Source organism: Lepidochelys olivacea, assembly GCF_965140295.1.
Source record: "Lepidochelys olivacea isolate rLepOli2 genome assembly, chromosome: 13".
In the NCBI taxonomy this organism is placed as follows: domain Eukaryota; kingdom Metazoa; phylum Chordata; order Testudines; family Cheloniidae; genus Lepidochelys; species Lepidochelys olivacea.
Genome location: NC_140423.1, coordinates 20750452 through 20762173, shown reverse-complemented (window position 1 = coordinate 20762173; position 11722 = coordinate 20750452). Strand labels below are relative to the sequence as shown.

The 11722-nt window shown below is 50.5% G+C and overlaps 1 protein-coding gene across 1 annotated transcript; it reads right to left on the bottom strand.

Moving 5' to 3' along the window:
- Nucleotides 1–3611: 3611 nt before the first annotated feature.
- PIGT (phosphatidylinositol glycan anchor biosynthesis class T) lies at nt 3612–11038 on the bottom strand. Its single transcript, XM_084646301.1, has 12 exons — nt 10826–11038; nt 10362–10539; nt 9286–9413; nt 8337–8437; nt 7980–8066; nt 7493–7580; nt 7297–7394; nt 6707–6872; nt 6099–6299; nt 5143–5308; nt 4852–4935; nt 3612–4193 (listed from the first exon to the last, which is right to left on the bottom strand). The coding sequence occupies exons 1-12, from the start codon at nt 11016–11018 to the stop codon at nt 3941–3943; spliced, it is 1743 nt and encodes a 580-aa protein (XP_084502427.1). The 5' UTR covers nt 11019–11038; the 3' UTR covers nt 3612–3940.
- Nucleotides 11039–11722: the final 684 nt, after the last annotated feature.

The following is an 11722-nucleotide window of genomic DNA, read 5'->3' as shown; positions in this document are numbered from 1 at the left end:
TAAAAACTAAGTAATAGAGAACAGAGTAGGGATAAATGGCCAGTTTTCAACATAGCAGAGTGCCCAAGGATCTGCATTAGGACCATTATTATGATCTGGCAAAGAGAGTGAGCAAGGAGGTAGCAAGAAGTCCAGATAGCACAACTATTTGGGTTAGTCAAGACGAGAGAACAATGTGAAGAACACAGCATGAAAGCAGATGAAATTAATTGCTGACAAATGCAAAGTGATGCACACTACAAGGAATAATCTGAGCCATTCATGCACTTTGCTGGGATTTAAAATTAAGCGTCACTCAGAAAACAGAGCTGGTGAAGACCTCTGCTCAATGAGCAAATGAAAAAAAGCAAACAAACTGTTAAACGGATAAAATGGATGGGATAGAGACTCCTACTACAATTAGGTTAGAAGTGGCTCACCCTCACATGGAATACTGGGTTCAGTTCTGGTCACCCCATTTCTAGAAATCAGAAGTAACAGAAATAAAGGGAATTCTGAGAGAGGTACAAAAAATGTCTAGAAGCCTGCAGAGACTTCATAGATAGAGAGACAGAAGAGACTGTGATTGTTTAGTTTGGAAAGGGAACATGGCAGAGGAAAATACAAGCGACAGGTACAGAGAAGGTCAGGAGGTGTTCCTATTTATCTTCCCATTTTGCTAGGGGACAGTTAATGAAATAAGGCAATCTATTTAAAACCGATATAAAGACATCTCCCCTCAACCCCCCATATTTAATCCATGGAACTCATTGCCACAAGATCTCAAGGATACAAAAAAGGGTCAGACCCATGGATAATGAGAGCATCCTCAGTTACACTAGAGAGGGCAACAAAGATAAGGGATCTGAACCCTCATGCCTCCAATTGCTCAGAGTTGGGAAGAAATAATTGCCCACAGCAGCATTTCTTTCTCTAAAGCAGCTAGTTCTGGCCACTGGGAAACAGCATGTAGGAGAAGATGGAGCTCTAGGCTAACACTGTGCAGCTGTTCTTTTGTTACTCTTAAAGGATAAAAAGTTGGCAAGGGCATACTGTCTTTTAACAGATAAACATTCCTGGCAATGACTGAGACATAGGGAGTAGCCCCTGAGGAACCGGGCAAGGCTCATGGGAAGCCCTGCTAACGACACTGATCCCAGATCTGGGCTGGGGAGATGCAGATCCTCTCTAGGTGCATTTATAGTGTGATGTTAATATAGTAGATGAGGCCAGCCTAGCATCCTGGGGTGTAGCAATGACATAGTGGAGACGGCTCTTGCTCCAGATGACTGCTCAGCTCTCTGAAATCCTGATCATTTTCCTCCATGTCACTAAACTGCATTTATGGTGAAAAGGGAAACATGGATGTGGGCCCCTAGCAGGTCCCTTCGTGTCACTGTGGGCAGGAAGAAATCATCAGCCTCCAAGTCTGGTTCTCTTCAATGTACTATGATGCCACCCATCCACCACTCCCAGCTCTTATTTGCTCTGCCACTTAGGGGCTGTGCACTTTCATGGGCCTGGCTCCAACTAGAGCAGGATTCCTCTCCTCAATGTCTGTTTAGCATCACTACAGCAGCTGCGGGAGAGAATATTCCCAGGAAGAAGAGGCTGTAAACGGTTTCTGGCTAAACCTCAAAGCAAGGCCAAGGCTCCAGCCCCACCACTGCTATGCCCGTTGCTGCATGGGGAGATGGTGGGTGCCACAAACCCCAGACCAGAGCACCAGAGTGTAGGACTTGTGGCCATATGGGGTTGTGAGGGGTTGTGGCTGTTGCGTCTCTCGTTAACCCCCTTCCTTGTTCTGTCTCCAGAATTTTGCCAGCTCAACCCCAAAGTTGGCCCCTGTAGGGTAGTGTTCCCAAGAGATTTCTATAATTCTACGTTCAAGTCCTCTGATGATTATACGAGAGGCTACAAAGGTAACAGTAACAGCTTCATCCTGCTAGAGGAAAGTCTCCAGGCCAATGCAGGCTACTGAATGTGACCCAACCCCCCGCATAAAACCCAGCACTACGTGGCCAATCAGAACCTGCTTCCCGTGTAGAGCTAAGTGAATCATTCATAACTTTGTTCTCTTTCTATGAATAAATTTTGGTCTGTAGCTGATTCTCCGACTATCACTGTGGAAATTCAAGATCAGTTACACATCAAGTGATACATTTCTGTTCCAACTGGACAAGAGCAACTCTTGGAATCAGGATCCAGGGTAAATCACCACAATTACACTTACATTTTCTTTCCACAAATATTCTCCAAGATTCCATTAAAATTCAGTTTTAGTAACACTCCAGATCAGTTATCTTACTCCTGGCAAGCGAACACCAAAGGAGTGAATCCAACCTCCAAGAAAACATATGGAAAACTTCAAAGTAGTATTTGGGAAAGCTTTTTCAGTACTTTGCCTTGGATAACAAATGCCAAAAACTGAAAGATGCACACATCTGCATTCACATGTTCACATGAGCTGTCTGTGCACAAATCAGATCATTGTACCTTTGCACCCATTTGGTCCTCATGCTCTGGGAGAGGTGCCCTTCTGCCAAATCTTTCAGCCCCTGGGGCACAGAGACCCTCCCCTCCTCCACCCACCACCTCACTCCAGTTCTCCATGCTAAATGCAGTTCTCCATGCTAAGTGAAATATAATTAAATCTCATACTTCAGAACGTAAACTGATCCAAGCAGGGGTCAGGCAAGACTTATGGGAAAGGGACCGAGAGGCTTTTCCCATTGGACCATATGAACTGGAACCATAAACTCACTGAACATTAAATCCCACCAAATGAGGGTAGATCCATCCCCATCATCGTATCCACTCACTATACTCCACACCTGAACATAGCCATTATATGGACAACATACCCCCATATCTCAATGTCTGTACTTTGACCGGTTAAACTTTTACCCCCAATCGGGGAGATTGCAGATTATGTATTCCTTACGCCACCCGTTCCTAAACCGAATTTCGCACCCCTTGATAATCTGTACCTTATTCCCTGATAACCAGAAACTTATGCCTAAACTCTGTACTATTTTCTTTTTACTTCAACATTATCTTAATAAAATTATTATATCTATGTGCAGCATTGCCTCATCAGCAAGGGACACAGTGAGGAATTGTTAGCTTCTCCTGAAGTCTCACTGACAGGCACTGACCACTGCTGCATGTGGGGCATACTCATGGCCTGGTTCAAAATGGCAGGCAGTGAGATACTGGAGTAGATAGGATCAGTGCTCTACTCAACTCTGTGCAATTCTTCAATTTTGTCTCCACACTCCCCTATGTTCACTCTCCAGCTGGACTTTGAGTTTCCTGCTTACTCCAGCCCCTGCAACTTTTATGCTGACCTACTCCCACAGTGTCACTACCAAGAAGGGCGGGCAACTGTTCACTTATGGTGGTTGCCAGGGCAACAAAAACAGATCTGCCATTCAAGTGGAACATTTCCAGGCAAGGGGGTAAGAGAGTACTTAACTGAGATGCCCAGCAACACAGCTGGCCCAGGAAAGGAGTCAGGAGTGTGAATGAGTGTCCCTACAGGGGCAGGGCTGACATGGGAGGCTAAACCAGGAGACAGAAGAAGCTGGAACCCTCTGCCTTTCAGCTACAAAAAAAGAACAGCACAGGCCTACAGAACAGCTCAGATTTATTTCTGGTATCTTTTTACAGAACATAAATTACCCTTCCCCAGAACAGGACTATCACACCTCTTTCCTGATCACTTGGCTCTGCACTTCCCTGTGATCATGGAGCTTTGGGACTACAATTCCCAGCAGCCTCTTAACTGGTGGAAGTTATCCCAGCCCTCTTGGCTTCAAGAGACAGAGGTACATGAGGCAGCAGGAGATAAGGCAGCAATGTTTTCCTGTCCTCTCTCAGTCTCCCTGCAAGCCCTGGCTGTAGCCCTCCCACTGAAGCCCACATTACATGCCCACTGCACTGGCTGCATTGGATTCTCTCAGAGGGGTGGAACCCCTCTGACTTTGCGGATGATGTTGGCCAGTCGCTTGGCCAGGCCTCCCCTGTTTGGCTCTTCTACATGGAAGGTTCTGGTCAGTAGGTTGTAGAAGGAGCCGTAGCACACAGCCACCACAGTGCAGGTCAGGCAGATGACGTTATATGGCATGCTGAAGTCAGGCGTTGGCAAGTTCACCAGCAGCGGCTCGGTGTACAGACGCACAAAGTAGCTGGAGCCATCGGAAGAAGGAAATCTGGAGATAGAAGTAGGGGTGGGGGGGAAGAAGATCATCCCATGCAAAACATTCCAACAGGATCCTTTCTAGTGTGATGGTGAGCAATGCTACCCACCTGCTCTGACAGTCACACCAAAGGTGCACTAGTTACACCCTGCTGGGAACCTGGGCCCCACTTTCCAGCCAGCATTAGACACCCCTGCCTGGTCATCTCTGAAGACCCATCATGAACCTGAGCCCCTTGGGAGAAGCTGACAGCACCCGAGGGAAAAGCACACACAGGAGGAATATTCATTTGGGCACAGGACTATCCCAGACCAAGTGGAGGGCTTACAGGGGAAGCCACTCTACAAACTCTGCAGGTTCACATTGAAACTGTGGCTGCCCTGCATGAGAACAAGCACACAGAGATGGTTGTATGCGGCCTTCTCACTCCTCCCACTCCAGGAAGTGGCCATTCCCCTCACATGGGCTCCTAAGGGGTGGACTGTGTGGCTCAGATTCTGAACATGTCACTGAGAAGACTACTGAGTAACTCTACAGGGAACGGAGTGCTGGCACATGTAGATTAGCACCTACCATGTGTGAGACCCGTGTGCAGCAAGTGCCTAGGAATTGCAGCCCAAAACAAGCAACCCCTCCCTTTCCCCCATGGCCAGAGAAAAGATGCACTTACAGCGAAGTGAAGAGAGGACTCTGCTCTGCATCCTCTGCCTTCATTGCTATGACACTTGGCACCAGGGCACTCAGGACAGATGGACTAAGGAGACAAAAGCAGCAAGAGAGTCTGAAAGATGCAGTCTTCAGTCATGCTAGAAAACAAATGGCAAACAACACACACACCAGGAGCCCAGCGTTATGCGCGGCATTGGGACCAGAACCCGTGATGGGTCTAGAAAGGGAAAGCCCTGCAGAAGTCTGGCCCACAGTATGTAAGTTACCCCAAAGCAGGGGCACATGGCTTTACCTCACATAAAAGCCGTGGTTGGGGTCAGGGGTATACTCTGTCCACTTCAGTAAGGCTCTCTCGAACTGGATGGTGATCTTGGTGACAGAGTTTGCTGGGAGCTGGATCAACATCTCCAGCAGATGGGGCCGCCTTCGGTCCTTAGCCGGCTGGTAATGGATATAACCTAACACCAAAGACAGTCACTTGTCACCCTGCTGGGAACGTTCCCCACTAACACAGACAGCACTGATAGATACTGTTGCCTCCACCCTCCCCTACAAGAGAGGGCACAGGATGACACACACCTCACACAACCCTTCCCATATGGCTTCTGCTCTCCCCACTTAGAGCAAGAGCTCCTCAGGGCAGGGACTGTGCTATGCTCTGTTCTGGACAGTCAGGGTTCAGCATGTAATTCACAGGGATAACAACAGCAAAAGATGCTCAAGTTGACCAGTTCTCACTAACCCAAAAGGACACACAAAGATCAACATGATTCTCATGTCAGAGAGAGGCTCTGTGATGAATACCCAGGATGCCCCTCCCCATCTACTCAGACACCACTGTAAGGGAAGAAGTTCTCATCCACCCCTGCTACAAATCACCACGGGGATAATGGAACACCCAAAGACTGTTCTGTGTGTGTCCATTATCAGCCCAACCTCTTTACTCTTAAAGTGTAATGCTCATAAGAGCAAGGCTGTAACTGAACTGATATGTGCAAGTTTCCTGAACACACAACTCTGCTCAGACACCCCAATGCTGGCTTGCAGTTATTCCAGCCCCGGGACTCTCCTGAGCAGATGCTGCTGTTAGTGCTAAACTTGAGGGTGTGTTTCTGAAGTTAGCTTTCCACAATAGCACAGTGTATATAAGGAGCTCACACTGAATCCCTGGGAACCTGGGCAGGGACTGACTGGTCTCTGGAAAGAGACCCTGGGGCCAGGGGAGTCTGCACAGAGTGTATTCCTTACTTGGTTTGTTTTCCTTTCCCTTGGTGGTGATGACCAAAGTGTGAACGTAGAGTCTCAGGTACCAGGGCACGGTCTCCAGTAGTATCACAGGGAAAGCCCGGTATGGGTGGGTGTTATAAATCAGGGTGCTGATTTCTCCTGTCTGCAGGCCATATCCACTCACATAGCGCTGAGCATGGAGCACAGGTGTTGACAGATCCACTGCAACAGGGAAATCAAACAGGAGCTAGTAACACCAAAGCCCAGCTGTAACTCTGAACACAAGAATAGTGCTATCCACCCAGCAAGGAGCTGAGAGGTCAGGGGCACTCCCCTTTCACATGGTTCCTACTGCCTCCCACCTCACATGGAGCAGAAGAGGGGGCAGTTTCTGCCTCACACCCTGGCACAGAGTGGGATGCAGGAAGAGTCTCCTGAATGTTGCTGCTATATGTCTCTCCCCAGCAAGAAGCATGCAGTTCTCTCCTCCTTCTCAAGGCCCACACAGTGACTACCAGCAGCAGGAGTCTGAGAATCCACATTCCAGGTTGGCATATTAAGAACTGGTTGGGCGGGGAGGAGCTGGAGTTATGCACTGTGCAGGTAAAATGAAGCCACTAGTCACTCACAGCTATCCTGGGGCCGTTTCCATTTCAGCTGCACGTTGAGGCTGCGAGACACATTAAAGAGGAAGGGGCTCAGTAAGTCATAGACTGCATAGGTTCTCCTGTCTCCTTGGACAGATGCTTCATGCACGGACAGTGGAGGTGGGGTCACCTCCAGCAGTTCATTCTCCTGCGAATATAAGCAGAGCACATAGGAGGGAAAGGCAACTCCTACATTAACCAGTAGACAGAATGGCGGTCCTTAGCATTCCCCCGCATGGAAGTGACTGGCCTGTACTCTGTCTAGGAATGCTCCCCCTGGAACAGGGCCAGCTCAGGACCTTCTATAACACTACTGCAGCACCTCCATTTCTGGGCAGTACTATAGTAATTTTACTTTTTCAATAAATAGACATCCGCCCAAATCATAATAGGAATCCTTTCATCAAGAATCCCATCTCTGCAGGGAGCTCGGGTGACGGCATGCCAGGGCAGTTCCATCTCTGCACTCTGGTGCGACTGGAGACAGCAGACAATGCTGCAGGGAATCCAAATTCCTTCTAACAGGATGCTATGTCAGGGTACTAGGCAGGACAATGAACAGAAAGTGTTACCTGGGTCTTACTGGAAATATCAACATAGATTTTGCTCTCAGATGCAAGAGGACAAGCTTCAGTGACAGTGCGTGAGAACATCTTAAAAAGGGACCAGTCTGGAGAAGACAGACACAAAGAGAGGTCAGCCAGGATGTGAGTGAATGAGGCTCAGTACGCCCACAGAACACAACATACTGCAGGTTATTCCAGATACCTCTCTTTCCTTGACCAATGGAGAAGGTGTCAAAGACCACGGTGAGGGTCTGTCTAAGCTCCCAAGAGACACTCAGACACGAAGCATCCTGGAGGACAAGACAAACCAGAGACTGTGTTCAACACAAACCCACCTTCTAGAAGGGTAAGACTCATCACAAGAGGGAGATGGGGCTATAAAAGGGTCATGATACACACTGCAAGGCCCAGATGGGACTCATAAGAGTGGAGAAGGACAACATATGAGTTAAATGTGCGTGGATTAGGTCCCAGCCAGCCTATTTCACAAGGGCCAGGGCAGAGCTGTTCCCTACAGTGTATTCTCCAGGGCTTTGTCTGGTACAGTTTAACAACCCAAATGATTAGGAAATGCTTCTTAGTGTTCAGTCTACATGTTCATTCATTAAAAGACCCATGAAGGGTCTTATCAACTTGTCCAGAAATGCCACCCTGCTCACCAGATTTTGGACGCTAGTGATGGTACTCACCCTGCAGATAGGGCGGATATGCACTGCCTGGGAGTGGTAACTGGTGTGGAACAAACGTTCTGCCTTCAGCAAAACAGCAAGACCAGCCTACAGACAGTGAAGGAGAAAACACGATTGAATCACCAGCCACAAAGGTAACCACCAACAAGCTATCAGGCGCCTCAAACTTTCAAAGAGCCCAGCAGAGGCTTCACCGCTCACCAAGTAACCCAACTCCACCTGCTCCTACTGAGATCGGAGCGGGACTCCAATGGGAGCTATAGCGATGTAGTAACATTTGCTCTTTGGGAACCCCACTCCAAAGACTCTGGCTATGACCTGATCATAGCCAGTGGAAGGCCTGGGATTTGCCCTCACCTTTGAGCCGCATGGCAGCAGCTTTTTCCAAGGTGTGAGGTTCTCAGTGCAGACGACCTCCCGGGGCAAGACGGCATATCTCAGGAGATGGTAATCTGTAACTGGGATGGGGGAGTGGAGGGTTAGGAACCGGGTGTTAGTCTGACCACATGCACCAAAGCAACACTCCTCACTCCCAAAGCTGATCAGTCTCTGAAGGGGTCTAGAATCCCATGAGCTCTGTGGAAAAGGGAGGAGACCACTGCACGGCCACTTTATCAAACAGTGGATCTGAGGGGACATATAGGAAAAAACCTTCTGGTCTAGTTTCTGGAAGAACAGCCTGCAAGCTTCCAGTCCTCTTACTTTCTACAGTTCTTTGCACAGAAGGGCCTGAATAACTTGAGGTATGGAAGCTATTCTATTCAGGTTCTTATCAGAGGGCCTTTACGTCACTGGTTCAAATCGAGCTGAGTTTGGTGGGGACTAGAAGATGCTTCATACTGCCAGTGGCCCGTATGAAGTTACTTTGACATTTCAGTCCAGTTCCTAGTGTGCAGGTATCCGCATCACAATAATCATCACAACTGGCACTAACTGACCCTCTTGTCTCAGAGAAGAGGACCGAATGAGCCAGAGCACTTAAATTCCCGCCCTTTCCCCTAAAAGTGGTCCCTTCAGGTGAGGAATGAGACCCTGGTGGGGGTGAATCTAGCCTGCCTGCTACCCATGCTGTGTATGTCCTGTGAACATAGGTGGTTTCAGTTTCTAGAGCTGTCCGATACCTCACCACTTCCAAATTCACTTAGAAGACCTATACTTAGGATGTTAGCATAACCCAAGAGTTCTCCCAGGACCTGCATCCAAACCCTGTCCTCAGTACCACAGCAACAGTGAAGTGAACCGTCAACAATCAATAAGTGTTCCCCCACAGAGCAAAGCCAGCCCTTCCATACAGGTCCTGTCTCACCATTGGCCAAACCCAGAGGTTTGAATGATGCTGTTGGAGTGACGGTGTTGGTGGAATCTATGAAGTTCAGAGAGGCACAGAATATCCCTGAGAGGATGTTACTAAGTTCTTTCCAGGCTTTATCAACACTGAATGAGAAATATAAGAGGCAACAAATTACACAACTGTCTCTCTCCCCCAAATCTATAGGGGTCTGTTTGAAATTAAAAGTTTGTAAAGTGTATTTGATAAATGAATAGATCATTACAAAGAGAGGGCTGTTAATAAATGTGTAAATATCACTACTGGAGCCTTAACCAGACAACAATAAACCAAGGGCATGGGAGATAGACAGAAATTAGGTTATTGAGCACTGACATTGGAAGGATGTCCATGAAAGTAAGCTATAGATGTGTGCTGTGAAATACCAGATTACATGGGTATCACGGTTGGGGTGGAAAGAGGAGAAATGGAATCTTGTCAATGTATAGCCCACAAAATAATTATACTTGCTCCAATAGTGAACACAAATATTGTTTACAGAACATCACAGATGTGCACAGTACATTACAAACACAGGGCCAGATCCTGGCACCCTTAGAATGAATAGCAACTTATTCCACACTTTCTTCTAGAAATCTATAACATTGCAAAGTCTCCCTTGTGAGTGCAGTTCTCTAACCCAAGGGAGACCACACTGCAGCCCAATCTACAGTGCAGCTAGCAGCCAGACTATAGGTGACAGCAGATGATGGAGAACTATATGTTGGGACCTATAGGGCCAAATTCACCAATAAGATAAATAGATGCAATGCATTTATTTACTGGTATTTCTAAGCCCTCACTGCCATAATATACAAGCATGCCCATTTATGCCAGCAGATGAATCACCCCACAATGTTTAGAGGCTACCGATCAGTATTAAAAACTTGAGTAACTGCAATATATCTGTCCATTGGGTGCCAGTTAGGTGTGGCCCTTGGGCTGCTGGGAAGAGGCCAATGCCACACCACTGGGTGAGTGAAGCTTGGGCATTTCCCCCAGCTGCAATACTTTTATTTTAGAATGGTTATTGTGGTACCACCCGAGACACTTACTCGGTCACAGAGTCCTGGAACCAGACCCAGAGCTCGGCCCCGGCTGGAGCTTGCAAGTAGGGTTGTCCACAGGTCCGTGTTCGCCAGAAGCCCTGGGTGAGGGACAGGTGCAGCTCTCGCACCAAGTACTTGGAGAGGAGCTGACCCAGAGCCTTGGGGAAGAGCCTGTAGTGAGAGACTGCGGGGAGCAGAGTGAGCGGCACACCTGCAGGGCGAGGCCAGGAGGTCGTGTGCCCAGTCAGCCCGTACCACCCAGCGCCCCCACAGCCCTGCACCCAGCCTCAGCCCGCCATTCATCCCGCCCCGCGGCTCCCCGGCGCGGCGCAGCCCCAGCCACTGAGGTAGGACAGTAACGGATCAGCCCCAGCCCCGCCCCCCCAGGCCCCGCTCACCATACTCCAGCCCCGCCCCCCCAGGCCCCGCTCACCATACTCCAGCCCCGCCCCCCCAGGCCCCGCTCTCACCTCCCTCCCGGTGCAGCTCCGAGTCCCAGCGGGCCCGGAACTGGAAGGTGGCGGCGAGGTCCCCGGAAGGGAGCGGGCTGAGCAGCAGCTCTTCGCGCAGGCTGTCCCGGGGGGGCGCCGTCGAGCCCCCACAGCGGCCCGGAGACCCCAGCAGCAGCAGCAAGAGCCCCAGCACCCCAGCAGCCCCCGCCATCCTCTGCACTGCCGCTTCCGGCCCGCTCACCCAATGGGGAGGCACTTCCGGCACAGCCTGGCGGGGGCGGGTGGAGGGGCGGGATCGGGGACTTCAAGCGGACACGGGGCGGGGCCTTCGTTCGGCCCCGCCCCAGCAGCGTCCCCGTTGCCGCGGTGACCCTGAGTTCCGCACCGCGCGTGGCGGGGTCCGGCGCGGCCGCGGGGGGCACAGGCGCGTGCCTGTCGCGGGGCGCGCCGCCGCAACCCGTGGGCTTGGCCTCTGGCTCAGGGAGTTGGACCCACGTGGCTCGTCCCCTTCGCAGCCCCCCCCGCCCCCATACACAGCAACACGGGGGGTCGCTGGGAGCTCTGGTCCCGTCGCCGGGGCAGCTCCGGGGCTGCGCCGCGCCGCTCTCCGCAGCGGGGAGTCCCCGCTCTGGCCTGATCAGCCCCGGGGCCGGGCAGCCCGCTTCGTGCTGCTTGCAATGGGACATGTGCCACCGAGAACTGACAGGACCGCGGCCCGCCAACTGGCCTCCCGCAGGCCAGGGGGCAGCGGCGGAGGGGGGCCTTTGGGTCGCCTCCAGCCTGCTCTGGGACTGGATCTGATGCGGTCACTGCCTTGGGTGCAGGATGCTCCTTATCCTGTTCCCTGGGGCCTGCCCCAAGCTAGCTAGTGGCCCTAACCTAGGGTCACGCTGGAACTTGTACCCTAGAGGTGAA

Coding starts and splice junctions, on each gene's coding strand:
- PIGT (XM_084646301.1), bottom strand. CDS start 11,018: ATGGCGGGGGCTGCTGGGGTGCTGGGGCTCTTGCTGCTGCTGCTGGGG. Junction 10,540..10,825: donor GGAGCTGCACCGGGAGGGAG/GTGAGAGCGGGG, acceptor TGCTCCCCGCAG/TCTCTCACTACAGGCTCTTC. Junction 9,414..10,361: donor TTCCAGGACTCTGTGACCGA/GTAAGTGTCTCG, acceptor TTTCTCATTCAG/TGTTGATAAAGCCTGGAAAG.